This window comes from Vespula pensylvanica, chromosome 4 (assembly GCF_014466175.1).
Source record: "Vespula pensylvanica isolate Volc-1 chromosome 4, ASM1446617v1, whole genome shotgun sequence".
NCBI classification, from domain to species: domain Eukaryota; kingdom Metazoa; phylum Arthropoda; class Insecta; order Hymenoptera; family Vespidae; genus Vespula; species Vespula pensylvanica.
The window spans coordinates 673,276-700,454 of NC_057688.1; the positions used below are offsets into that span (position 1 = coordinate 673,276).

The 27,179-nt window shown below is 33.9% G+C and overlaps 2 protein-coding genes and 1 long non-coding RNA gene across 10 annotated transcripts; 1 reads left to right on the forward strand and 2 right to left on the reverse strand.

Moving 5' to 3' along the window:
* Positions 1–8: 8 nt before the first annotated feature.
* Positions 9–4,191, reverse strand: LOC122628446 (organic cation transporter protein-like). 4 transcript variants are annotated; one of them, XM_043810761.1, is made up of 9 exons: positions 4,071–4,191; positions 3,803–3,841; positions 2,719–2,890; positions 2,407–2,646; positions 1,985–2,243; positions 1,442–1,610; positions 1,044–1,357; positions 680–963; positions 9–569 (listed from the first exon to the last, which is right to left on the reverse strand). In XM_043810761.1, exons 3-9 carry the CDS (start codon positions 2,881–2,883, stop codon positions 306–308), a joined length of 1,695 nt encoding a protein of 564 aa, XP_043666696.1. In that variant the 5' UTR covers positions 2,884–2,890; positions 3,803–3,841; positions 4,071–4,191; the 3' UTR covers positions 9–305. The 4 variants fall into 4 exon arrangements, with proteins under 4 accessions (XP_043666696.1, XP_043666699.1, XP_043666697.1 ...); XM_043810764.1 differs by lacking the exon at positions 3,803–3,841 and having other exon boundaries at positions 4,071–4,171; XM_043810762.1 differs by lacking the exons at positions 3,803–3,841; positions 4,071–4,191 and adding an exon at positions 3,166–3,301.
* LOC122628447 lies at positions 2,721–27,179 on the forward strand. 2 transcript variants are annotated; one of them, XR_006327050.1, is made up of 8 exons: positions 2,721–2,862; positions 3,175–3,389; positions 4,073–4,205; positions 5,018–5,153; positions 9,701–9,951; positions 16,173–16,343; positions 25,950–26,097; positions 26,276–27,179. It is a non-coding gene; the product is annotated as an uncharacterized LOC122628447 (long non-coding RNA). The 2 variants fall into 2 exon arrangements; XR_006327049.1 differs by having other exon boundaries at positions 4,073–4,135; positions 26,276–27,174.
* Positions 4,796–8,771, reverse strand: LOC122628445 (vitamin K-dependent gamma-carboxylase). Of its 4 annotated transcripts, none has more exons than XM_043810759.1 (10): positions 8,443–8,771; positions 7,836–8,086; positions 7,419–7,725; positions 7,145–7,327; positions 6,915–7,078; positions 6,422–6,813; positions 6,075–6,275; positions 5,623–5,861; positions 5,219–5,533; positions 4,796–5,145 (listed from the first exon to the last, which is right to left on the reverse strand). In XM_043810759.1, the coding sequence occupies exons 2-10, from the start codon at positions 8,065–8,067 to the stop codon at positions 4,980–4,982; spliced, it is 2,199 nt and encodes a 732-aa protein (XP_043666694.1). In that variant the 5' UTR covers positions 8,068–8,086; positions 8,443–8,771; the 3' UTR covers positions 4,796–4,979. The 4 variants fall into 4 exon arrangements, with proteins under 4 accessions (XP_043666694.1, XP_043666693.1, XP_043666692.1 ...); XM_043810758.1 differs by having other exon boundaries at positions 7,419–7,740; positions 7,836–8,108; positions 8,443–8,770; XM_043810757.1 differs by having other exon boundaries at positions 7,419–7,740; positions 8,443–8,769.

The following is a 27,179-nucleotide window of genomic DNA, read 5'->3' on the forward strand; positions in this document are numbered from 1 at the left end:
GTCGTTTAATTTGTATTAAAAAGTAAGAGTAATAGATGTTTCATTTCACAGCATTGATATTTTTGTTAGTTTCCCAGATAATCGATGTGAATCGATGATCACGTTGTATTGGTAATAATTAATATACTTTAACACAACTTTATTACCAATTAATAAGTGTCCTTGTAAGTGTTCTCCATTATAAGTAGCAACGTCTTTTTTTTTTTAATCTTATCACATAAGTCTCATCTAGATTATGATATTACTTTAATAACAGTAGTAGTAATTTTAATTGCATTGAATTGTCGGGTTGAACCATCGGATCGTTATTTATTACATGCAAAACAATTTTTTATTTCAACGAGACCACGTTCCTTCGTGACTTCTTCGTCCACTGTGTCGGTCAATGGTCTTCCACGTGTTTCCGGTAGCATCAGCGAGAGTAAACCAGATAGGAGAGCGCAAAAAGCACATAAAGTACTAGGTGCCCACCAAGCAATGGCACCTAATAAATCAGCGACGTAAGGAGATGATACGCTACCTACATGAGACATTGCTGAGCTGCTACCAACCGCAGAATTTCTTGTAATCTGTGGGAAAGACATTGTTGTTAATAAGAAGTAGAATTCTTTGCTTTGCTATACTTGGAAATTTATTAATAGGATATTTATTTATTTATTTATTTATTTATTTTTTTTACCGTAGGAAACAATTCTGAAGTATATAGTATTATGATGCTGTAAACGGCAGATAACATGAATCTTCCTGTTAGAGCGACGATTATTATAGTCAGACTTTCCGTAGTTGGTATTATAAGAATACTGAATAAAAGTAATGCCGTCAAAGTGTACATTATAGCACAAGCTTGTCTTCGTCCCAAGTACATCAAAATGGGCGTTGGTATCAAGTAAGCTGGTATTTCGGTGATACCCATTACGAAAATGTAAAGGTAACGATCAGCTGAGAAATTATCCACGTTTAACGCTAAAAAAAAGGAAAACATAATAAAAATAAGTATTTTGAAACAATGTTTTGTACAGGTAAGATCGATAATTAATTATTACCTAACGCATAATAAGTAAGGGAAGCTGTAAGCCATGCGAAATTTGTGATCATTACTCTTTTTAACAATTCACAGTTAAAGAGAATAATAACCAGTCCTTTTATATTGTTCTTTAATTTATGTCCTTGAGTAGAGGAATTTGACACTTGATTCTCCGTTTCTTCCAATTGAGTTTGTAATATAAGCTTATGTGCAGCCGTTGTAGAATAGGTGTTTGTTGTTTTATAAATAGGCCCGTGATATTTCTCGATCACTTTCTGGGCTTCTTTTAAACGATTTTGTGACAAAAGCCATCGCGGTGATTCTGGCATCAGCCTGACGATCAAAATTTAAAGAAGAAACATCGAAACATTGAAGATATGTTTTTGAAATAATAGCAATCACATTGTATACCATTACCATATAAAAAGAAGCATAATTAAAGCTGGCAATGTCGATGCTAATTGTTTGTATCGCCAATTATGTAAACCGTATGCTATAATAGCCATAATTGCTGTTCCTACAGGATATCCAGCGTTATATGCTACACCCATCCATTGTCTATGCTTTTCACTGGCTATTTCGGTTACTGTATATAATGAAATTATTATCATTTTGTATTTTATAAATCAATACGTATTATACCGAACGGAGAATAACGACGAGTAGAGAACAATACAATTTACTCGTAGATCAAGGTGAATTAGTGAGTGTAAATATTTATATTTTTGAGCCTCAGAATATTTCAAGGAACATACAGAAATCAATAATAGAGATTAGTACGTAACAAACTTCCACACGAGTCGGACGTGTTTATACAAGCGGCGTTATTATATATATATATATTAATGTAATAATTAATTAATTAATTAATTAATTAACAATATAAGATAAATGTGACGTCTACGTTATTCGTTATTCTTCGAATTCGTCGTTGATAAATAAGGATAAAAAAAAACTTACGAAAAGTAAAGGAAGGATACAAAATGGCGGCATGACTCATCCCATTTATTAATCTAAGGATCATGAAGCACCAAAACCAAGGTACGATCGCACTGCTCGGAGCAGATATAATCAACATAACTATACCAATGGCGTAAGCGAATTTGCGACCATATTTGTCGGAAATAATACCGAACGATGCGCTTCCTAAGAGTTTTCCAAGAGAGAACATCATCTGGGTGTTGGATCTATCAGCCATTTTGTCGCACACGAGGTCCCACTGGGATAATATCGCGATTTATAAAGCGTACTTGTGGGACGTTTTTTTTTTTTCTTTTTCCTTTTACTACTTTCAATTAACTAAATTTTACACGGGTAAGCGAAACTCGAATTGTTATTATTATTCATACTGTATTAACGATCTAGAAAATAATGCAACTTACATCTTCCACGAAAGAAGTACCTTCTGTGTTACGTGCGAAACTTCGAACGTTGCATTCCGTTGTCTTTAATATTCGATGTTTGTTCTTATATTTGAGAGCCTCTTCGAAACCTATTTTTGCAAAGTTTTCATAGTTATAATCGTATTGGGTGCAAGAACTGGCTGATGAAATGTTTCTTATTTGCTCATCAGTCCAATTCGCTGAAGTAAGAATTGGTATGGAACACCAGTGGTTAGGAACCTGAAATGAAAAATAATTTTAATTAAAATTTAATTACGTTTAATAGGTATCATCATTAAGCGAGATAATTACTTCGGCTATGAAGATATATGCCATGGAATGCATTCCGTTGAACAACGTCGGTATCGTCGTTAAAATGAAAATCAAATAAAGAAAATTGGAACCTTCGCCGAGCTTCTCGAGTGCATTTAAAAGCGGCTCTCTCTGATCGACTTGGTATGAATCTAATTTTGTCATATTTTATCTGTGAACAATGCGAGATTATTAAAATCTTTGTTGTGTAATCGTAATATTTTTTGTGGTGGAATTCTTCGAAAAGACGTTATCATTAGACAAAAGTTGACAATTCGACGATTAGTCGAATGTTTATGTACAGTAAAGTATATATACGTTTCCTTCTTAAATAGTATATCGTAGAATGACCTCGATTGAGATTAAGATAGCGTGGAATCTTTTCGGTTCATTTTCTCATGTTTATTTAATAAAATTCTTTAAGACTGATAAATGAAAATTTTTTACCGTTTATAGAATATCGTCCGACGTCGATGATGGATGAAACATACTGGATATAGTAACAGATTAGTTAAACACGCGTATGATAATAGAGTTCGTTTTGTATGATCACCGGAAATGTACATCACTATTGAAGTGAGTACCGCACTCGGGAAGTTAATATTTTAAAAGGGGAAGTGCGTAGAAGTTCACGGTTATCTTAAATTATCAACAAAATACAAACGTTGGAAGTAAGTACTATCTAAAATAAAAAAAAATATTAACATAAGGAATTACCATTGTAAAAAAGGTATCTATATGATAACGAACATGCATAATATTAATATCAAAATAAAAAAAAGTTTTTTTTCGTACTTTAGAACAGAGATAAACGAACGTTAATATAGAACGTAATTTTTATTTAACGTGACAATTAATAGAATTATAATAGTTCTTTTTAAATGTACTTTTTTTTTTCTTCTTCTTTAACAAACATGCGATTCACGTGATCCAAATCTTCTTTATATCGAAGTCGAAATTTTCACAAGGTTTTCGTACGAAACAATTTTTGTGTCATGCCTTTCATGTAAAAATTTTAACGGTAATCGTTTTTTTTTTCTTTGATAAGTTTTGTTTATTATGTAAACTAATTTAAGATACATACTTTGATCGTTGTTAACGCGTCGACCCAGATTAGTTGAAGCTGGAACGAACGAAAATAGAAATAGAAAAAGAACAAAGCGAGAGAAGACGTTGTTCTCGTCGTATTTCGAGACGATGCATGTTGTACATTACGAATTGTCACGTTTTTATCTTTATTTGCGATCGTAACATATTTTATTTTATTCACACAAGGCTTATATGACTTAATATTTTTTAAGTTGTTTTTTTCTTCATTTTTTTTTCTTTTTCTGTTTTTCTTTTTTACTTACAGAAATCTTCCGATCGTAGGTTATTCGAACACTTATGTCACGAAGAAGTAGCAACAAGACTAAAGGTCTGGTTGAAAGTGCATGACGATCCTTCAGTTCTTAGTCGATCGGCGATCTGATAACATTTTGTAGCATGTAAGATAAGTGGCTTCAGATAAAGTACCTCTTGCGATAAACTACAAATATTTAAGCCAATTCAATGCGTTCAAAAGTAAATTATTATAATTATTATTATGGAAATACAGATGCAGTGTATTTACATATAATGATTTATAGTGTAATATATTTTCAATGTCAATAGTTATGATGAAACGAGACACATTTCTTATAATATCACATCAGATCATCAATGAAAAATGTGCAAAAGATATATGCACATATCTATATATATATATATGTATATATAAATAGAAGGCGATGTATTATTCTTCATTCTAATATTAATTTTAATCTCTTAGATAATTTGTTTTTTTTTTTTTACAATAATCTTATGAAAAATACTGCTTTTTTGTAACAAAAAATAACAATGGAAGATAATATACCGACGATGTCCGATTATCGGTAATACAGTTTTCGCTAATTTCGTCTATCGGTAGAGAGAATCAAGGTATGATTTAAACAAGTTACAATATTGTTACGTAATGTTTCTATTATTAAAATATTTTTACAACAATAATTTGTGATTTTTTAAATACTTTGAAAATTATAAATTAATCAAATCTGTATCGATTAATTAATTTAGAAATTTTATAAACATTGTTGTATCTTTGAATATACAAAAATAGGTTTCTAAAATCTTTGAATGATGATAATGAGTTCTAAAGTAAAATTATTTACGATTCAACATTACATATATATACATATATAATTTGGCTTAATCTGAGATCATTTCGTTCTATGTTTATTTTCTTAGACTTGTCTCCTAACCCGTACTCTTCGTATCATAGGAACGTCGTAAACAAGATTGAAGAAGGCATTTGCTAGATGACTCAATGCTCTTCCCCAAGAATCAACTTTATAATTTAATTCCTGTACGAGGGAGAATGGTTCCTTGGTATTAGTGTTTTCAACTTGTCTAAAAAGGTAAAAAACAATAGTAATTAATTTCTTGTTCTTGGTATAAAGTTTATCGCGTTCTGATAACAAACCTGTTAATATCCAATTTTTGTTTCGTTTGATTGGTATAAGTATACATGTAACAGGCTGGATAAGGAGTAATCGTTTTAATTCTGTGAAATTTTTCGGTTTTTACGTCGATCGATAATCCTTTTTTTAAAGTGATACTTTCCATTTGATTTTCTTCGTTATATGCTACTTCACCTTCAAGAACCGTCAACGATACATTCGTGAAATCACTGCTAATGTAATTTTCTAATGACATATTCGGGAAATCGGCTACGAAGAGAACGTCGGTGTAATTCGACCAACTGTATACGTCTTTTTGAATATCGTTCATTTTATATCTAAAGAGATAACAAAGCGAAGTAAATTGTTATAGTAATGATTATTAATAGAACGTACGGGAATCATGTATATTAAATTTTTATATCACCGATAAGAGTTGTATTGCGTTAGAAGTGGCATCACGAAGGAAACATGTTTAAAAGGATGCCAATCAACCGTCAACATGTCAACGTTTGGATCAAAAATTCTTTGTTGAAATCTTCCGTTCAAAGAACACCACACATCCATGTAAATGCTTAAATTCGAAGAGAGTTTAGTCCATTTTTCTCGTTCTTCGTGTTTAGGACTATTATTCAGAGTCTCTTCTTTCTGTCGCAGTATATTATTCTGGAAATGAGAGGTCGTATGAGTTAAAAAAAGTATAAAAAAAGAAAAAAAGAAGTGACAAGTTTATAACATCGCAAAAATTGATTTAATGAATCGATATGTACAAAAAATCAGATAAGAAAGAGCAGTAAAATTGATAGAAGACGTTTATAATACTGCGACTGTTGATTTAATGAGTCAATAAAAAATATGACTAGACTATCGAGATAAAACCTTTATACAAAAAGCATATTGTCTCGCCATGTCTCCATGTTTCACCCATCGATCACTTTGTACCCATGTATCGGGATCGAGAAAACGATCTTCGTTGCTCTCGTTATCGTGAACTCGTATTACAACTAATATTGTATCCCAAGTGTGGACCATCATGTCCCAGGAATAACCGTACAAACCTGGGACCCAATTGTTATAACCCTGGAATAATAATTTATTTATTTATTTATTTATTTATTTATTTATTGATTTATCGATTTATTTTCACTTTGTTACGAATTTGTAAATTTTCACAGTTTTGATTTTTTGATTTTTTTATTTCTTTTGACACGATTAATGTAATTTACCTTGGTGATGAAATGCGAGTAGGGTAAAAAGAATTGCAAGGCAATGTGGATTAATAACATAGATACGACGAATTGTTGTTTTTTCGTCACTTTCTTCGGATTAACATTTTTCATCGTTGAGTTATCGATAGGTTTTACATTTTCAGACGACTGGTAGTGTTTATTTTCGTCCATAGTAGCTTTTTGCGAATCGAATTCATTTAGATTAGTAACCTCTTTTGTTTGTTCATTTATCAGTCTATTAATTGGACTTTGCAAACAATTTTTTATCACATTTACACATTTGGAAAGTAAGATATTTTGTTTACATTTGATCCAAGAGTAAAAAGTTCTCGGCCAATCGACGTTACAAAAAAGAGGCATTGTTACTAAGCAAACGTATGGGAACATACCTGAAAAAAGGAATAAAAAAAAAAGAAAAGAAAAAAAAAAAAACAAGAAGATAAAAAATTAACAAAAGAAGACAAATAATTACGACAGAGATTCATGTTACCTATACTAAACAGTCTCGAGTTCATCAAATGGAAGGCCGTGCAGAATATCATAGCCGGTAATCGAGTTTTATCGAACAACATCCAAAATCCAACGGTTAAGTCAAATATGAAACCGAACCAATGGACTATAAAGAAATCTGTTTCTTCGGTGGTCAAGAAAATTCTGTAAAAACAAAATGTCTTTCTCCGAAGGAAGATAATAAAGGTTTATTTAAAAATTAGGACCTACTTGAACGGATCAAAAACCCAGTGTCTCGAGAGATTCAACATGGAATATCCTTCGAGCCATTCTTTACCGGATTTTTTTAAACCGGCCAAAAAGTATAGAAGGAAAAATTGAAATCTCAATATAAAATAATTCCACAGTGGCACGGTTTCCTTGATTTTTTTAGCATCACTGGCATCGAACGCACTGTGTGACAACAAAGAAAGACTCCTTTTATAACAAAAGTATCATTATTTAATCATAAAACGAGATAATTGTAATCGTATGTTGTACTCACAAGTACTTGTTTGCTTCTGTACACCAAAAAAGAGTCGCTACGATACCATAAAGATAAGTGTGATTGTTCCAATAACTTTTATCCAATAGAAATATATACCAGTAAGGAACAACGAAGCAAGCGCAAGCTAATTTAAATCGGACACCAAGCATGATACCAAAAGCACCTAACCACATCGCACCATAAATTATTATCATCCAAGGTAACGAAAGTGGTGTCATTCCGTGAATCAATGGGAAATGACAATCCCATGGATCTCCCCATTTTATATCGATATCCGCTAATCCTCTTTCTTCGACAACGTCCACTATCATACACAAACCTATTGGAAATGATGTGATTTTGTATTTGAAAAAAATTATATTCTTTGTCTTTCTTTTTCTTTCTCAGGTACATACATAAGTATATCTCACTTACCGAAAAGTGCTCTCGCTATACCCAAATTTGCTGGATCCGTCGGCCGATAGAGAAGCCGCACGAAATTTTCGAAACTTGATAATTCGACGAATTTAAAGCCGCAAGCGTCTTCGAATTTTTCGTACGACAAACGTTTCGATCTTATCCCAAATTGTTTTCTTTTCAACGTTTCTACGTTCTCCTCGTTCATCGTTCGATCGGAAATTACAGATTTCGAATTAGTCGGTTCCATACCGATGTTTTTGGAAACTCTAAGATAATGGAAAATTTTGGCTATGTATAATAAAAAAATAAAGAAAACAAAAAAGAAGCCAAAAAGTTATCTAGGTAATAAAAAAGTGAAATGTAAATTAAAAAATCTCACGAGTCCAAAATGATCACCTTTGGCTTTCGTGTCAAGTTCAAAAAACATCATTCGAATTTAGTGATTCTCGATGGAACGTATCGCACCGTGAGTCGAAGAGGAATTAATAGCAACGCGATTAGATACATGTAAATTATTGGAACGCGACGGAGTAAACAAGAATACGTGCTCGAGATTAAAATCGAATCCACTCTTTGAAAAGTAAAGTAAATTTATAGGGAAAGAAGTTTAGTAGGTACTTACATACTCAATACTCAGGTAGAATGTCCATTAACACGTGCTCGAGATGTTCCCAAAGAGAAGCCAGTGTGAAGAGGTTGATCTTTATCGTGATCACTCAGGTGAGATGAAAGCTGATCGATCTCGAGATCTATACCTCGAGAGATGTTCTTACAAAAAGGAAAGACTTCGCTGGGACTTGCTGGGAAAGGCCGGTGTAGACTTTGCCTTTTCTTCTTTACTTTTTCTTTTCGCGTGCGTACCGAGCGCGAGTACGGTCAAAGAAGGAAGACAAGTTGATGTGCCGACCGTGTTCCAGAGTTCGAGAGAATACGAAGTGAGAGCGTCGCCAGGCAACGTGGCCGACTATTGACCCGCGCCCGCGCAATAATTATATATTATCGGCTGTCCTTCTTCAACGTGTGTGTATATACGATTTGCGCACCGCCACGCACCCTTTCACTCGACTTTCTCCACGTGCTTTTATTTTTCCCGGCATTTTCACAGATACGAAAAAATATCGATCTTAGCGAAAAGATCATTTTTATTTTTATATGATATTAAAGTAGTTATTATTTGACTGATTTCAGATTCTATCTATCGGATAAGAAATAAGATTAAAGAGAGTGAAGGTGGTTCACAAATTTCAGAAAGTACGGAACATGTTTCATAAGGGATCTATTTGAAATAAAATCATTTGTTAGATTAATTATCGTAATTTTGGTATCTTATGTATTATTGGCTATCTTCTTTCAACGTGCGTGTATACAATTGAAGCGATGTTACGCACCCTTTCATTCGACTTTCTCCACGTGCTTTTATTTTTCCTGGCATTTTCACATCTACGAAGAAATATCGATCCTAACAAAAAGATTATTTCTATTTTAATTTGATATCGGAGTAATTATTATTCGATTGATTTTAAATTTTAGAGGTTTAATAAGAAAGAAGATGTGTGTGTATATGAATTAAGCAACATTACGCACTCCTTCACTCGACTTTCTTCACGTGCTTTTATCTTTCTCGGCATTTTTACATATACAAAGAAATATCGATCCTAACAAAAAGATTATTTCTATTTTTAATTCGATATCGGAGTAATTATTATTCGACTGATTTCAGATTTTATCGATTTGATTAGAAATAAGATTGAGGAGGAAGAAAGAGGATTACTATCCTCGAAATAGCGGGGAAAATATTTTATAAGGGATTTATTCGAAATAAAGTCATTTGTTAGATTAGTCATCGTATCCTAACGAGACTCTCTTTCTATCTTTCTAAGAAAAAGGGAGAGGATGATCGTCAAATCCTGAAGGACATTCTACGATGCACTAAATTCTTCCCTTTCATCGAACAACTCCTTAGGGATCGTGATCGAAGCCTAGGATTTCGTCGGACATTAATTCGAATCACTTCCAGTAGGACGCATAACGCTTAACCCCTTTACTTCATCAACGAGACGTCAACGTGATTGAACATCTAGAGAAGGATTTCGAGGATGCCAGATTGTTGTCCAGGATGAAATTTAATCAAGTACGTATTTGAATATTTCTCATTAGCGATGGTTTTCTATACGGGATTATTTTAAGCGATTATTTTTGCGAATATTAAACAACACATAAGCTGTTAATTATTTTGTGTGACGCTTGTGTTGCAAATCTTGTTAAAAACAAATTGCTGACAATGAGATCAGTAGAAAGAATTGATATATAAAAATGTGACGAAGAATGATTAATTATAAATTATTTAAGTAGATATTTGTTTTTATCTTTATGTTTATATATATATTATATTATATATAATATATAATATATATAATTTATTATATGTATTATATATATATACATATACTATTTTATTAATATATATTTTATTTTTGTAACTATTGAATTCTTTAAAATATTTTTTATTTCCGGATATCTTCGTCCCATCGATCAGTTTCACGATTATATATATGTGTATACATATGTATAGATTATTTATATTATATGATATATATATATATAATGAGAATGTTTTTTTTTTACTTTTGTCAAGTAAAAGTAATTAAAATTTTCCAAAGAGATTGAACTTTCTAATCGTGTTGTACGTTCGAGAGAAGGACTATTCTAGAGTTTTTGAAGTAGCTACGAGGCCTTTTCGTTCTTGCAGCTGGGGTGTTCTTATGAATGGACGTCACTTCGCGCTCCAAATCTCCAACGGCCGTTTTAGGGCTGTAAAACAAAAGGCTGATTTATTTCAGCACGCCCCTCAATCTGTCTCCGTGGACCACATTCTGATCAGGGTTGCCTCTTCAAAATCAACTTCCTTGAAGTACGACACTATATATGCGTATAGATATCTAAATATACATGTGCGCGGGCGTGTTTGTCGGTGATTATGAATCATATTTAAGATTTTTGTTTTCGTTATATATGATTTTTAAAATTAGAAGATAATATTGATTTGTTTTAACAAAATTCAGCTGTTAATATGCATGGGCAAGCGTTAAAATTAATGCTGATATTTGTTCGTCGAAAAAACCCATCGACTGAACTAGGGGTTTATATTATTTGCACTTCGTATTTATTTGGGTATTTGAATCGGTGCACCTGGATGTGCTAAGAGATGAAGTTTAGAGAAGGAGAGAGAAAGAGAGGGAGGAATGATAGCGACGGACATTTTTGGATTGTCCTGTGTATTTGCTTGGCTATTTATCACGGTTTATTATTTCCTATTGTTGGCACGAGTCACGCATTGTTGATAGAGTAGAAGGGCCATAGCAAATTTCTAAAACCGTGTCCGATCGAATTTGCATATTATATTCTGGATCGAATATCGGGACTCCGATTACAAGGCCCCTAGTTAATTGCGGTCCTTCATTGTTCTCTAGCATCTAAGGGTCGCTACACAATCTCTCCTTTTCTCTCTCTCTTTCTCTCGCGCTTATGGATATGAATATTCTTCGCCATAATGTGGATCTGGTTACGGCTTTAATGCATTAATACGAGTAATCCATTTTATTGCGATCTTAGTAATTAATACAAAAAATTATACATTTAATAGGATTACAATATTTAGTAGGTTAAGCTTCAAAAAGCTTTCATAGATATAATTAATTTATACTTTTTCTTTTTTATGACACTATTGCACACGAGACGATTTATTAAGTTTTGATAAAAGATGAACACTTTGTAATTTTTGCAAGTTATAAGAACGCTAAAAAAGAGAAGTAACGATCAACTTCTTATTTAGGATAAAACAGTCACGATGTTTGTTGTTAAAAAAAAGGGGATAGAAGTATGGTAACGGTTCGAATGTAATACTTTCGACGTCTGTGTAGCAATGGTGGGGGTAAGATGGAGTGGACAAAAAATCGGGCATAAAATTAACAATATATACAGGCTGCAGAACCCAGTTTGTTGCTTGGCAGTAATATTTCACGAAGGTTTCACCCCGCGGGGCGAGAGGGTTCATTCTCCAGGGGGGTGTTCACAACAATGGAACCCTTTACTCAGCCCCTAGCGCCCAGCCAACATCCATACATCATCATTCATAGTGGAAAAAAGCTGGGGGCACCTTTGCAATGTACGTTGGAGGGGTCTCTGATGTTTCCAAGTGCCGAGTAGGCATCGAGTGCTTCCTGATACTTCCGAGAAATTTTATATCGCGTTTTCGAGCTATCGGAGATATTTTTTTTTTTTTTAACAAAATTTAAGCACTTTCTGAAGATTTTAGAACGAAGAAATTCGCTGATATATAGTTGATCGGAATAAAATCGAGACTAAATTTGTTTGCAGGATATTTGGACTATTGACTATGACGTAACATGCAATTGGTGAAGAAAAAGAGAAAGAAGGAGAGAGAGAGAGAGAGAGAGAGAGAGAGAGAGAGAGAGAGAGGCGGATCTATTTTATAGGTACAGAGACAAGCGTGACGGCTTTGCGGTCATTTCGTTTTTCGAAAGCCATTCGGGAACCCCTTCTTTAAATCGCCACGCCCCTTTAAACGTCGCAAGGGCCTGCTTTCGCAAACAATGACGAGTAAAAATACGAGGAAGGGTTGAGAAAAAAATATAAACGATGAAACCAACTTCCACCAGTTTCCACAAAGTTTATGAAGAATCCTTGGAGAGTATGGGTCATGATTTTTTCTGTTTCTTTTTTTTTTTTTTTTTCGTGCATCCGTGATCAACGAGAGGAGAAAAATGTTCTTTGATATTCTTTTTCTAAGATCATCGATCAAAAAACCTTGATCCCATACGTCGATTCGATATCGACTTGCTGAAAAGTGTAAAAAAAAGAAGGCGAAACGTAATCCGCTTTAACGAAACGAGGCAACCCTTCGACGACCCATCGGCCATGTCACAGCACGGGTGACTGATTGTAAAACCATCGAGTAAGCCACAAAAGGGTTGCTGCAGGACTGAGAGAAAGTTATGGAGAACGGCTGAGTAGTGGAGAGATTTAAAATTGAGCCTCGTAATCGACATGTAATCCTCTAAAACCGTGACAGTCCATAGATAATCGATGTGATGCTCGATGACGGTTGGTCAATCCATTTCTTTCCACGTCATATCGCGTCTATGTCGTCTCAACGTCAATTTCAAAACGTCATTACGTTTAATCATTTTTAATTTCGATAAATTCCATAAACTATGACGATTCAACGATATCGATCAGTTCAGACACTCGTTTCCTATCCAAATTCGATTTTAAAAGCATCGAAGTAAACACCTGATCGATATTCCATTCGGTTTGCATAACTTAAACCAGTCTTCCAGAAATCTGACTCTCCGTTAACTTATTATTTACGGTCTGTTAAATGCAGCTGCCGTAAGGATCGTTCTCAAAAGTGGTAGGATTTTTTTCGCGCCTCGTGGACGAGCCGGATTTGCGAGAGATGTTTTGTCAATAAACGGGGACGAGGATTTTCACACTCCTAACCTTTCTTTTCTTTTTTTCCCGTTTTTTTTTTCCCTTTTTCCCCGAATCTTTTCATGCGCGAAACAAGAAAAACTACGCTCAGGAGAAATTTTCACTTCTCGAGTTCTTTTAATCGTTTTTAATCCTTAAAATATTCATCTATCCCAGGACTGCAGATTCGTCGGATGAAATTCTTTACGTTAGCTCGTTAGTCCCCTATTTTCTTTTTTTGTCGAAATGAATTAAAATGTAATTAGCATGGGTCGACATAGATGGGAGTTCATATTCTTAGGAACAGAACAGGATTGACACACTCGCGATTCTTACGTGCGAGCAATTTTTATTCTTCTGACGCGTTCATCCGAGAGGACGTTTTCGTGAAAGGAACGAGAAGAGAGGGGAGGAAAAGGAGGAGAAAAGGAAGGGAGGGAGGGGAAGATAGATGAAGGGGGACAACGCGAGCTAGGGCTACAGGTACCCTAGTTACTTATGTTGGGGTAGAAATAGAAAAAAAGCATCCACGCGGCTCGATCGTCACTGCGAAGGGTGCTTGCCGTTACTGTCATTGCTGCTGGTGAAACGAAGGGGATGGGTTTCGATGTACTTTCTCTTTCTCTCTCACACACACACACACACACTCTCTCTTTCTTTCTGCCTTATTTTCGAGCAAAACGTTAGGATTTTTATCAAAACTCAGCATCCAGCTGGACTATATCTCTCTCTTGGGATTTCGAGCAAGTTTTTCGTTGATCGATTTCAATTGAAAAAGCGTCATTGTTTTCAAAGAATATCGACAAAATCCATATTAATTTATTAGCTACAAAATTTTGAGATATTTCGAACTTAAAGGCGAATTTATTTTTGTCTTTCGTTCGACGAATTTATTCAAAGGCAAAACCTATTCTCTGTTTGTAATAGTTAAGTGGAATATCCATAGGGAAGCAATGGCGCGTGTGTATACTCTCTTTTTACTTCTTCGATATTATTTTACCGCGCATGGCAACTGTTTTACTTGTGCTCAAGCAGCGGACATAGTCGGTTGGTTTGATATTCGAGTGGTTAGGCTAAAGAATAGTCCGATAGACATCTGCGATAATCGTAGTAGGCTCAATGGATTCTTCGAATACTCCGCACGAGTTCTTCTTTTTATTTGAACTTGAAAAATTTGTATTGGTAAAGTTTCTAACATCGTTTAGATAGGTTATGTTTTATAGGAAATAAGAGAATATATGATAGAGGATCGAAGACAATAGAACATGAAATCATCGAATTATTGAACATCCTTTCATTTATTTTCTAGAGGAAGGGAACATGAAAGGATAAGTAGAGGAGGATAGACTCTTAGATCTTAGGTTGCTAAAGAGATAACGATCGTTCCTGTGAGAGGGCTATGTAATGCCCTAAAATTCCCTTGGGACGCAAAGAGAAGACGAAGTTTCAGAACAAAGAGGTCTCCCTCGTTGCAATTTAGCTGCATGCTGAAATAAGATTTGGGAGCATTGAATTGAGTCGACCGATCGTACCACTATTCCTTGCGATTACCCGCAAAGGCGATTTTTATTTTACGAATACTGACTCATCGTTCTTTATAAGGACTATAAGAGCAAAAAAAAAATATTATTTCTTTTAGTTACTTTATATCTTTACATTTATATATACTTATATATATATATATAACGTTTTATAAAAAAATATATATGTAATATAACTAAAAGAATATATTTATTACTAGTATGTACGCACACATGCGCGTGTTATATTATATAATATATATACATACTAATATATATACTAATATATATATATATATATATTTGTACATTTGTATACTGTATATATTTACTAACACATATATATGTATATATATACATATATTTGTAATAAATTTTAACACGATTAATTTTAACATGATAACGATGTTAGTGTGTATAAATTATATATATATATGTATTATATATATTAATTATATATATAATTTATTATTAATATATATATAAAATATATATTAGTAATAAATTTTAAAGATCTTGCGAAAGTTTCTCGATACTTTTCGCGATAAGAGGTAGTGTCTAGTCGGTAGATCGGAGTGCAAACATAATGGTAATGGTCTCTGGATAACAGGGAAGCAAGGCGGAAGATTAAGATCTAAGCATTGTTGTCGAGTGCGTTTATGGTGCGCGCACACACAAGAGTACTGGCGTTAACGTCAAAAGGCGTTATACGCTCGAGCTGGCTCACCTGGCGGCCTCGAAAGGTATCTGATTATCCGACCTCGATGAGATTTACAATAGATTCTAATGTGTCGTCTTTGTTTCTTCTTTCTCCCCTTTCTTTTTTCTGCTGGTCGGATTCTTTATCGTCTGCTAGCCCTCGGTTAGATCATCATCAAAAAGAAGAACAGATATCGTTGCTATTACTAGCGAAAGGATACTACTTTATTTGTGTTTATGGCGTAGGAAATATTTTTAAAAGTATTGAGTAAAATATGAAATAGAATAAAAGAAAATATAATTTAAGAGAATAACAAAAATATGTATTAATGTACCTTTTGCATTTGCAGGAACTTGTATAGTAATTCTCACAAATTTTTTCTTTATTTCCTTTTTTATAGTATCCATACAAAATAATATATGTTTATGTGCAATGAATATATTTAAAGGTATATATGAAAGCAGAAATATAAAAAAAAATAAAAAAATAAAAAAAGAAAAGAAAAACAAAGCAAATTTTCTTTCTGTTCATTTGTAAACAATTTTATAATAATTTTTACAATATTATAAAAATATTCAAAAGAAATAATGTTATACACGTATATATTTTTAGATATTAAAAAATAAATTAATTTTGCAGGGTGGACAATCCATCGATGCAGTTGAATGAATTTTCCCTTTGAAGTTGGACGGGTCAATCGAATTGTCTTGTTCTCCATCAAAAACTCGTCTCGAAAGGAGAATACACTAACTCGTTCTACGCAGCACGTTGCAAGAGGAGATTTGTTATCTGGATCAGATTTAAGTGCGGGTGCGTATGATCATCTACATGGGGGTAAAGCGGGCACCCTTTTATAGGGGATTCGAGGACGAAACGATTGAACTTTTCCTTTGAAACAAACTGAAAAGGCTTACATAGCAATGGCGAATCATTTGCATTCATTGCAAAAACGTTATTTCAGTATCCTTTTTGGGGTTCGATTGTCTGATCGTCTTTGTCGTCATACACGAGTTTTTGCAGAACCCCAATTCCTGATAGATTATCTTTTAAAAATCTGTTCTTTTACGTAACGTGTAAATCATTTTTACAGAGAAGTTTAAACATTCATAGGAATAAATTAAACTTTTCTTGAATCATCGTTTATGTTATTAATGTATTAAGTACGTACGTTGGTATACAAAATAAAAGATGCAACTCTTCCATAATTTTATTTCAGAGATAGACGTGTTTTAATTGAAAGGTAGTGCAAATCGCTACAGGCAATTCACGTGATGCAAACATTTACCAACAAGCAGTACCCGAATCAATATCCTCCGGCTGTACTTAACGTTTCGTTTAAATGGAACCCTCTCGGTACACACTACGCAATACTTCAACGTGCAGTTGCCGTTTTTTTCTTCTTTTTTTCTTTCTTTTTTTTTTGTATAGAGTTCTTTTCATTTTTATTTATATTCTGTAACGATGATATATAACTGGAGATAATTGTTTGTTTCATTTTGAAGAAAATATTTGACAGTGTATAATGCCGTGTAACTTCGAAGTTACATATTTTTATATGTATTCATATTTTTTAAGTTTTATTTCATTTCATCGTCAAAACAATTCCAAGTTTTTATTGATTTAATATAAGTTACTATATAAATAAAAATATAATTGATATATTATATAAAATTAGATAAAATTCCATCTGGATTGGGCAAAACTAGTAAGTTTTTGAGAAATTATAAACTGGCAGATTAAGGCTTTTATATTAATAACAATATATATTAATAATAATAATAATAATTTATAGATAATAATAATGTATATATATATATTTAATAATAATATATATTATATTGAAAATATATTATATTAATATATATCTATGTAGTTTCATAATATGATATATATATATAGTTATATATATTATAGTTTATTAGCTAATATATCATATTTATACCATAATATATATGCAATATAATAATATGTATATTATATATTATTAATATTATATTATTATAATATAAATATATACATATAATGTATGGTTGTTGGAATACTTACATAGTTTATGAAAGATATATTTACAGTTTGAACGTGAGAACATTTTCCGATAATTCATGATTTTCAGTGGGAAATACAAACAACCTGTTTTTTCCTTGATCATGTTAACTTGTATCGAGTTCTCCGATTATCGACGGGTTTACCCTTCGTAGAAAATGCATCGAAGAAGAGGAGAGAATTTATCACGCAAATATTAGCACGCGTGGGCGTTCGGTGACAAACGTCGGAGAACGGCACGTGTCGAGGTTGATATCGCACATCGGGACGACACGTAATGTTTGCCGTTTAGCCGCGAAGCGTCGCTTTCATTTTCCGCTTCTTTTCGAAACGATTGGATAATGATCGATCACGATTAAATGGCCTGCCTGTTTATATAATCTACGTCCGAATAAATTTCTCTGGAAATTAATCAATACTGTATCATCATTTGAAGATATTTAAAAAAAAATATAATCGTTCAAGATCGAACGAGTATCTTCTTTTTCTTTTTTTTTCTTTTACATTTACAAACTATTTTATTTATATCATTGTACAGAAGATAACTAATAGATAACTGATTATAATTTGACTAAAGATAACTAATAGATTTTGCAATCGTTAGATTCAATGTAAGATAGGAAAAATAAAAGTTATACAACAGATATTTTTGAATAAATCTTGTGGTTGAAAAGAGGATTTTAAATGGAAGCACGTGTACTTATATTCAGGTGGCACGTGTCCTCGTCACGGAATTAGTTTAAGAATCTGTCGTTGGCGTGAAAGCGATCATGATATCTCAATTACGAGGGCACTTTTACAGCCAAGTCGTAGAGCACGTGTCGGTGGTGTGAACTCGGTCGAGCTATCAATTTCTCAGTAGGCTCGTCGAAAGGCGTTTTCCCTTCCGATAGTACATTGGGAATCACGTGCGTCGATGGATCATGCACGCGACCACCATCACGATGCTCAGTGTTCTAACTTTTTTCCTCTACGATTAAGGTTCAAGCCCATGTAAGATTGATCGGTGATGGAAGTGGGTAAACTTGTGGGAAAAATTTTGGCATCAGTAGTTATTATAAATTATAAATTATATGAGTACAAAAAACAAATTGTGTAATCATAAGAAGTTAACGATAAGATCAATTTATATTAATATAAGAATTTAGTTCGAACTGATAAAAGTTTTGAAAACTTATTTGTATTTCTTTTCTTTAATTTTTAATCTCCTTTTTTTGTTTTTTTTTTTTTTTTTTTTTTTACGATTTTTCTTAATCATCTTCATTGAAAAATTTCAATCTACTCGAACGATTAGCAAGTGATCATTGATAGTGATAATTTTTAAAAATTTTATTTTCGATGGATCAAACTATGAAATCGATCGGTGATGATAAATGGATGCTCGCGGGAATAATTCAGAAACTTTAAAAAATTATGCGACCGTAAAGAACAAACTGTTCGATCGTTTTTAAAATAAAATGTAAATTATAATAACTTTCAGATTTCATTTAAACTGTGATAATAACATGGAACAAATTTTACTTTCAATTCTTTCTCCTCTTTTCCTAGAATTTTTTGTTAACCATTTACATTTAGAAAAGCTTGATATCTTTGAATTAAAAAAAAAAAAAAAAAAAAAAAAAAAAAGAAAAACCATAATCTTCTTTACACGTACTATCTTTTCTAATGTTCTCTAAGCTACTCGAGTTAGCACGCGACTTCCTAACGAACGATCCGATTATTATTTTATTATTGTTATCTTTTCGAACAACGTTTTTTCGTTCCAAGTACAACGAACGAAGGACAGTTGTTTTCGTAGAACACTTTGCTCCTTTTAAATGCAGCCAAATGCGCATAAACGCGCACATGTGAGAGCCATCAAGGCGGTCACGTGACCGGCACGTGCCGAACGCGATACCTTGGGTGTATGCGAAACTACCCTGTAGTTGGTTTTTCATGCAATTGGTTCGAAAGTATCGAAGAGATACTTCGTCCGTAAACCGTTTAAACGTATCCGCAAATATAATTACGAGGGATAATTCCAATAGAATTTTTATCCGATATTTTCAATTAATTTCTAAGTAACAAGTGCCTAATCGTTAATATTGCGATTGATTTTTTCGTAATTTACTTGACGCCCTTCGACTTAGTGGTCGGATATAACGTCTTAAATCTTTAGACTTAGATCTTGTTAGATGTAACCTCAGGTTTCAGAAGCCCTAACTTCGTAGTGGTGTTAGAGCAGCATTGATTATTATCGTGGCGAAGAGGTGTGATTTTATTTAAAAAAAAAAAAAAAAAAAAAAAAAGGAAAGAAAGAAAGAAAGGGGAAAAAGAAAAGAGATTTTTTCTTTAAAGATCTCTTTAAGGATTTTTTACTATATTTATTATTTCATTATTTTATTATTTTGTTACTGTTTCATTAATTAAATTATTTTAATTATTATTTAACTAATTAATATAACAATTAAATGTATGAAATATATAATTGAATATATGGAATATAATGAAATAAATTAGAAAATATCGTAAATGATTTCTCGTTAAAAGCGACACAAAGATCTGATAAATCTCTTTAGAACTGTTAAATAGCTTGAAATTACAGGAGCCGGTGGTCTAAACGTTTCTTACTCACCCTCGAAAGCGAACTTTTCGTAATGCATTAAAATCGATTCGTTATGGATGTCAGGAATAGACCGAGGTCGTTTGATTTTCCTATTTTCTCCCTGCTTAAGCCGATTCTTTGCGGTGCGAACAAATTCGTCGAGAGGATGTTGCGTTTCATGGCTTATGATTTTTTCTTCTTTTACTTTTCTTTTTCCTCTCTTTTTTCTTTTTTTTTTTTTTCTTTACGTTACAACGACGACGCGGAAGAATGAGTCGATAAAAAAGTTAGATCAATAAGCATCGTGATACTAATCGATCGGTCGGTTTCCTATTTTTTTTTTTACTTTTCTTTTTTTATTATTCAAAGGTTTTACCAACGATTAAGTGAACTTCCGGCAGACGGTCTTATTCGTTCGAACGATTTTTAATCGATTATTCGTAAAGAAAAAAAAAAAAAATGTTTTCACTTTCCCTCCTTTTTCATCTCCTTCTTTTCTTCTTCCTTTTCTCTTTTTACTTTTTTTTTCTTTCCAAGTATCAGGAAATTTACCGTAGTCGGTCTCACGTTAGCTATCGTCAGATCGAAAGATCAAAGAAGCGCACGAGGAATAACTTTTCTTTTGGGAAAGAGTAGAAGAAAAAAATGAAAATATCGTTTCGAGTGGATGGTGGCCTATTTGAAGGGTCAAAAGCGCGAAAATCCTAGTCTTTGCAATACCGACTAACCGCGATGTAGGTATCTTAGATGTTTGCCGCAAAGAGTGGTGGATTTCAAAGGGACCGCTCTGATTTTTTTTTCTTTTTTTCTGAACATTACTTTTGGACAGAGAAAGAGAGAAGGGAGGAAGGAAAATGAGAGAAAGAGAGAAAGAGAGAAGGGAGGAAGGAAAAAGAGAGAAAGAGAGAAAGAGAGAAGGAGAAGAAGCGTGAAAAATGGGCGCACGCTTCGCCGAGAATTTCGGGGTGGCCGATATATCCGCGTGGTGGTCCTTCCGGAGAAATTTTTCCGTGAAAACGTTCTTAAACGTCTAAGTCCCAACATTTTCTATGAGGCCCACGTGAGAAATTCGAAGTTCGTGTGAAAATTAAGAAGCAAACGTAACTGATTGATTTTATTTTTGAATTTCTTTCGAGTTTCAAGATATGTGTATAATGTTTACTCAAACGTAAATACACGGTAATATATGAAAACAACGTAAATACATGGTGTGTTTACTTTCAAGAGTTTTCTAAACGCGAAGTACAACGTCTTGTCAGTTACCATTGAGAAATCGATAGAGACGGACGTATAGAGACGGTAGTTCTTCGTCGAATGGATTCGTTCTTTTTTTTTTCTTTTATTTTTTGTTGACTACGCAAGGTAAAGAGTTAAATGGAAATTAAACTCGTTAGCAGATGATCAAACAGTAGAAACGGACCACTGGACAAACGGACGAACGAACCATCGTCCACCCTATCGTGTTTCTTTCGCATAAAAAAAAAAATAGAAAAAACAATGGATTGATTAAAACGGAGGAATCTTTCAGTCAACGGGATCGTCTTTCATTTAGACGTATTTTTTTTTTTAATTCAACGTAACGTTTATCGTTCGTTTTAAAAGTTTTGAGTCAAGAGATGAATATCGACAAATTTTTTTAATCTGTTGTTAAGGCGATGACTTATCCTTCGAAGCGTGACGGCCATCGCGTGATAGACCATATATACTATAGTTATCATACCAGCTACGGTGCGATTGTTATGAAATAATAATGTACATGTAGGGTTTATGCGGAGTTAGAACGTGAGGTGGCCGAAAGTAGAAGGGGAAATGTTGAGTGAAGGGGAGGGGGTGGGGGAAACAAGGAGGAGTATGCTAGGGTTGAAACGATCACAATCAAAGCTGGTGTACCGGTCATAGCGGGACACGTCAATTCTTTCCTTCCGGTGGTGCTCAATATAACGAACGATTTCAGTTATAGTAATGACAAATCATGAGAGAAAAAGATCTCTCTATACATATACATAGAGATCTCTCTCAGTATACATAGTTTTGACTCGCACCTGCTTTTTATATAACATTATCTTTTATTTTTATGTTTAGATAGAATCTAATATATATATATATATATATATATATATATATATATATATAATACCAGATGAGGCACTTAATTTGATCAGCTTGAATAACTTTTAAATTATGCAAAAAGACAGAATTATTTGTGATAAGTAATTAAAAAAAAAATATAATTTATTTACTGAGATTACATGGTATTAAGAGAGACATCATGTGGTATATATAACTTTCTTGATAAGTAACAGCAAGGAGATTTGAAAGTCAACTTTGTTTTTTTAAATGCAATACTTTCTTAGATGCCTCATACTATATATATCACCTCCATCGTGTATATGTATGCGTTCAAGAAATTTTGTTTTATTTATTTTATTTATGTATCATAGTGACTTAAGAGAGTTAGATTTTCGCATAGTCTCAATGGGAAATTACGAGAACTTGGATATTCAGTGAACATTTTCTTAGTTTATATAAAATTCAAAGAAATCGAGTCGATTCGAGTGGAGAGCTTGTTAACAAATCTACCCCGAGGGAGGATACGACCTCAACAGACACGTGTACCCTCTGCATTCTCCGACTAAATCTCGTTTTCGTACCCCTCCTTCTCTCTCTCTCTATCTTTCTCTTTCTTCTCTCGTGCATCAAAGTAAGAACCACTGGCGTTCGTAGGTGGCTCTTGGAGTTGGCGCGAATCGAAATACGGACAGATGGTCGAAGTTGCCGTCCCTCGACGATGGCGAACGCGTTCGCCAGTCGAAGGTGCTGCCATCGTTGATGTCGACGACGATCAAGCATGTGTATACATATGTGTGTGCGTGTGTATGTGTGTATGTATTTGAAGGAGCACGTACGTAATACACAGACAAATCGAACAATAGTTAAATCAGGGTGAGGGCTCGGCCCTGCCCGAGGGCTGCTGTGGGTGTTTAATGAGCTGCCAGCCAGTGTCCGAAGGGGGAAACGGAGGGTAGAAGAGACGACAAACCGAGGGATTTTTACTTGGGTGCGAGAAGGATAGAAAAATTCAAAGACACGAGCTTCACCGGCATTACCACTTGACTGCTTATGGGACCGGCACCGTGTAAAGTGGAGGAATAACATTGCATATATTTTCTCATCTTCTTGAATAATTATTTTTTAGAACGTTGACATGATTTTTCACAGTGATTTATATCTGTAATACATGAAACTTTAACGAAATTTTTACATGTTTGTGAAATTTTTCTTTTACATTCGTATATATTATATGACAGAATACATTTGAGAAACTTTCTTTTATTTATTTTATTTGAGTATCATAGTGACTTAAGATAGATTTGAAGATATTGAGTATCGTAGTGATTAAGTTAGATTTTCGCATGGTCTCAATAAAAAACTAAGAGTATATATATCTTTGTTATATATATATATTTCATAGTAGGTTTATAAATTTTTACAAATGCGTTTGTTACATATATATATCTTTTTTTGATTTTAAGAGGTCGTAACATTGAATGAAATTTATGGCGCGTACTCAAACGGTCCGAGCCCTCATTATTCCGTCATAAGTTCACCGAACGTCCTTCTCTAGCGAGTTTAAAATTTTACGGGCAACTGACCGACCGTTCGCCATGGCAGCGTACGATCGGTCTCGCCATTCACGTGAGTAACGCTTGCGTGAAATCATTCTACCATTCAATAGTATTTTCTTTTTTTTTTGTCTTCTCTCGAGGAGAAGCTCAAGCGATATTAAATTACTATTTGCTGGCTCGCGGTTTGCTCATCAATTCGAACCGACCCAGTTATGATATTAAGTTACTCTTCGTCAACGATTTAGGGGATTATGCGAGAATAAATGTGAAATTCAATATTCATCGCCGTTACATTTAGCTTTTCAATACCTTTTTACGAAAATTACACTTTTTCAAGCTTTTCAAATATCAAATTTTTACGAGGTACATACTTACTTAAATTTCAAAGAGTCTTCGATTTTGCATTGAATTTGTATTTTTATTTATTTATTCTTATTATTTATTCGATCGAATAAATCATTTTCATTTGGATTCGTATAGACATTGCTTCACCTCGGTTTCCTCGTACATATATATAAATTTTTTTTTTAGTTAAGTCCATACAAGGAACCAACTCTACCCCTGATTCAAATAAAACTCATACAAATTCACCGTTCGAGATCAAATGCGCTTTGAGGCACGCGTGTAATCCTACGTAAGCTCACCCCATAGACCCAATAAAACGCGTACTTCCGCGAACGATCCACAATGAAGCTAAATCAATGATTTGTCCAAGGCAGTTCTAACATAGACTCTAATCCATGCTCTTGTATGTGATTAAAGTCTGATTCGAGGGCGTCGATACAGCTCATTGCGATTAATAACATGTGCATGTACCATTCGAAGTTATTCAGAAATGTAAGAAGATTTAACAGAGATAGAAAGACAAAGAGAAAGAGAGTGAGAGAGAGAGAGAGAGAGAGAGAGAGAGAGAGAGAGAGAGAGAGAAAGTAAAAAAGAGTAAATAATTTTATATCCCTTATATCATATATTTTTTCTTAATACTGAATTTCTCAATATTGTATTCTTTAATATATTTCAGTGATCAGTATATGCGTTTCTATGTGTACGTTTGCAACTACTGTTTATTTCTTTTCTTCAAAAAAAAAAAAAAAAAAAAAAAAAGAAAAAAAGAAATAGAAATAACTGAACGAACAAAAGAGACAGATTTTATTGATCAAGAGAAACGCTAGTAAACGTCGATCGTTAATTCGTGGTGTTATCGCTTATGGTTTGCAAGCTAGGGACGAACGATCGACTCCGAAGAACTCGGAGGTTCGATGAAGCAGGGACCAGCTCGCGTCATCTCGTGATGAATGCCTAGCTAGGCCGGGCATTCTTCAAGTAAATTATAGTCTTGAATGGCAGCACAGTGGGGGGTTGGTTGGCACGCGTACGGTGGGGTACACCTGCCCCCCGTAGACATCTGTCCCCTATATTTCCATCGCGAGTCAAAGTACTCTGTATTCTGGCTCCAGTACTTGTATTTTCGATAGTCACTGTCAACTTTTTTCGATGTCTCTTCGACTTCGACGAAAACGCTGACGTTTTTGACATCTGACCGTAGGACGTTCTTCCTTGATATTGATTTTTTACCTCAATAGATTTTAATAATTTTCCTCGATGAAGAATCTTTTTCAAATAAAAGAGCTTTCCATATTTTAGCTAACCAATTCTCGTTAATATATATGTATGTATATTCGATGAGAGAAAACTTAGAGGACGAGTTCCATGACGTACTGTTCGAACGTCCATTGTTTGTGGTTTAGCACAAAAGCCTGCAAATGCCAACTCACAATGAAAAGCCGTCTTTCTACCCCACGCATATATGTACTACCAACAGCAAAGCAGTACTCTACGGTAGCTACGGTAGCACGAGCTAAACAGATGCCGAAATACGACGCTGAAAGATCTTTCTCGAGTTCTCTCTCTCCTTTTTATTTCGTATTCGTGTTGGCCGCCCGTGTCCGTCTCTATCGATAGTCTTTTAGGGTAAACACGTTCCCTATTCTGTTTTATTTTCTAAAAAAAAAAAAAAAAAAAAAAAAAAAGACAGAAAGGAAGAGAAAAAGATATATACCACCTAATAGGTATAACGTTGTAACCGATGAAATTTCATAGTTTTTTATTCAACAGAAGTTGAATCGAACGAGCGATTGAAAACGTTTTCATTGTGCTTCTCAGATATTTAATATTGTTTAAAAATATCATCAGGGATCGAAGTTTTGTTCACGGACAGAATGGATTCCTTTCGATTAACAGCAGGGTGTACGATCCTGCTTCGCAGTCATGGCCATTAATCTTCGATTAAGTGCTCAACGATTCGGTCAAGGTAATTTCACGAATTTTCGTGAATTAGGAAAACGTTCCCCTCTCTTCTGTTTTCGGATTCGTAGCAGAGTTACCCTCTCTCTCTCTCTCTCTATCTTCTTTTATATAGTCTCCCTCTCTCTCTCTCTCTCTCTGTCTGTCTGTCTGTCTATTTCTTTCTCTCTCTCTTCTCTCAACAGGGGAGCCAAGGCTGTCAGCCACCAGTATGTCACCGTACAGACCAGCACCCCAACACAATGACGGCCATGCATGCGATCGATATGTGCACTCGACGGAAACGACCCAACGAAAGGTCGATTAAAGTGAAATCACGACTTGCCGTGAGTTGTCTGCGTAAGCTGAAAAAGGTTTTATACTTTTGTTATAAAACGATGTTCTCGCGATTGAAAAAATTGTTTAAACCGTTTCATTGCCTATTATTAAATTAATTTAAACAATTGCAGACTGTAATAGTTTTTCATTTTTCTTTATTGATACTTATCGATATGATTGTAGTTAGTTTGGATGTTGAAAGATTTGATTCGGGTAATGTTTGATTGGTTGTTGGGAGCGGGGTACATGTATCAACAAAAACCGATCGAATCCCCTAAAATTCTAGATCCCAATAGAATCTGTCTGGATCCTGAACCTTCTGTCGCGTTATGCACACAGTGATATATCGTCGACATAATGGTTCTATTGAAGCATTACCATTATTGGCAAGATTTGGGGAAACGATCGAGCGTGCTAACGGATTCGTCGCAGCTTGCTAGCTGTTTGCAAATAGCTTCTCTCTCTTTCTCTCTCTTTCTCTTTATACGAAATTATTGATCGAATGTTAAACTACGTGACGAATTTCTATGATGTATATCTAGTAAATTACCTGTAAAATATATTTCTAATTGCCTTTAAATTTACGCGAGCGTGATATCATTTTGAGGAATTTTCAAAATCAAAAATGGCTACGACGATAACGATAAGAATCAATAAAAAGCTTTCTAACGGACGATACAATACATTCTTATGTTATTTTAAAATTATTATCTACTTTTTCATTTTTGTTTGTTCGGATGGCACCATCAGATTCGATTAGCAACTGTTGTT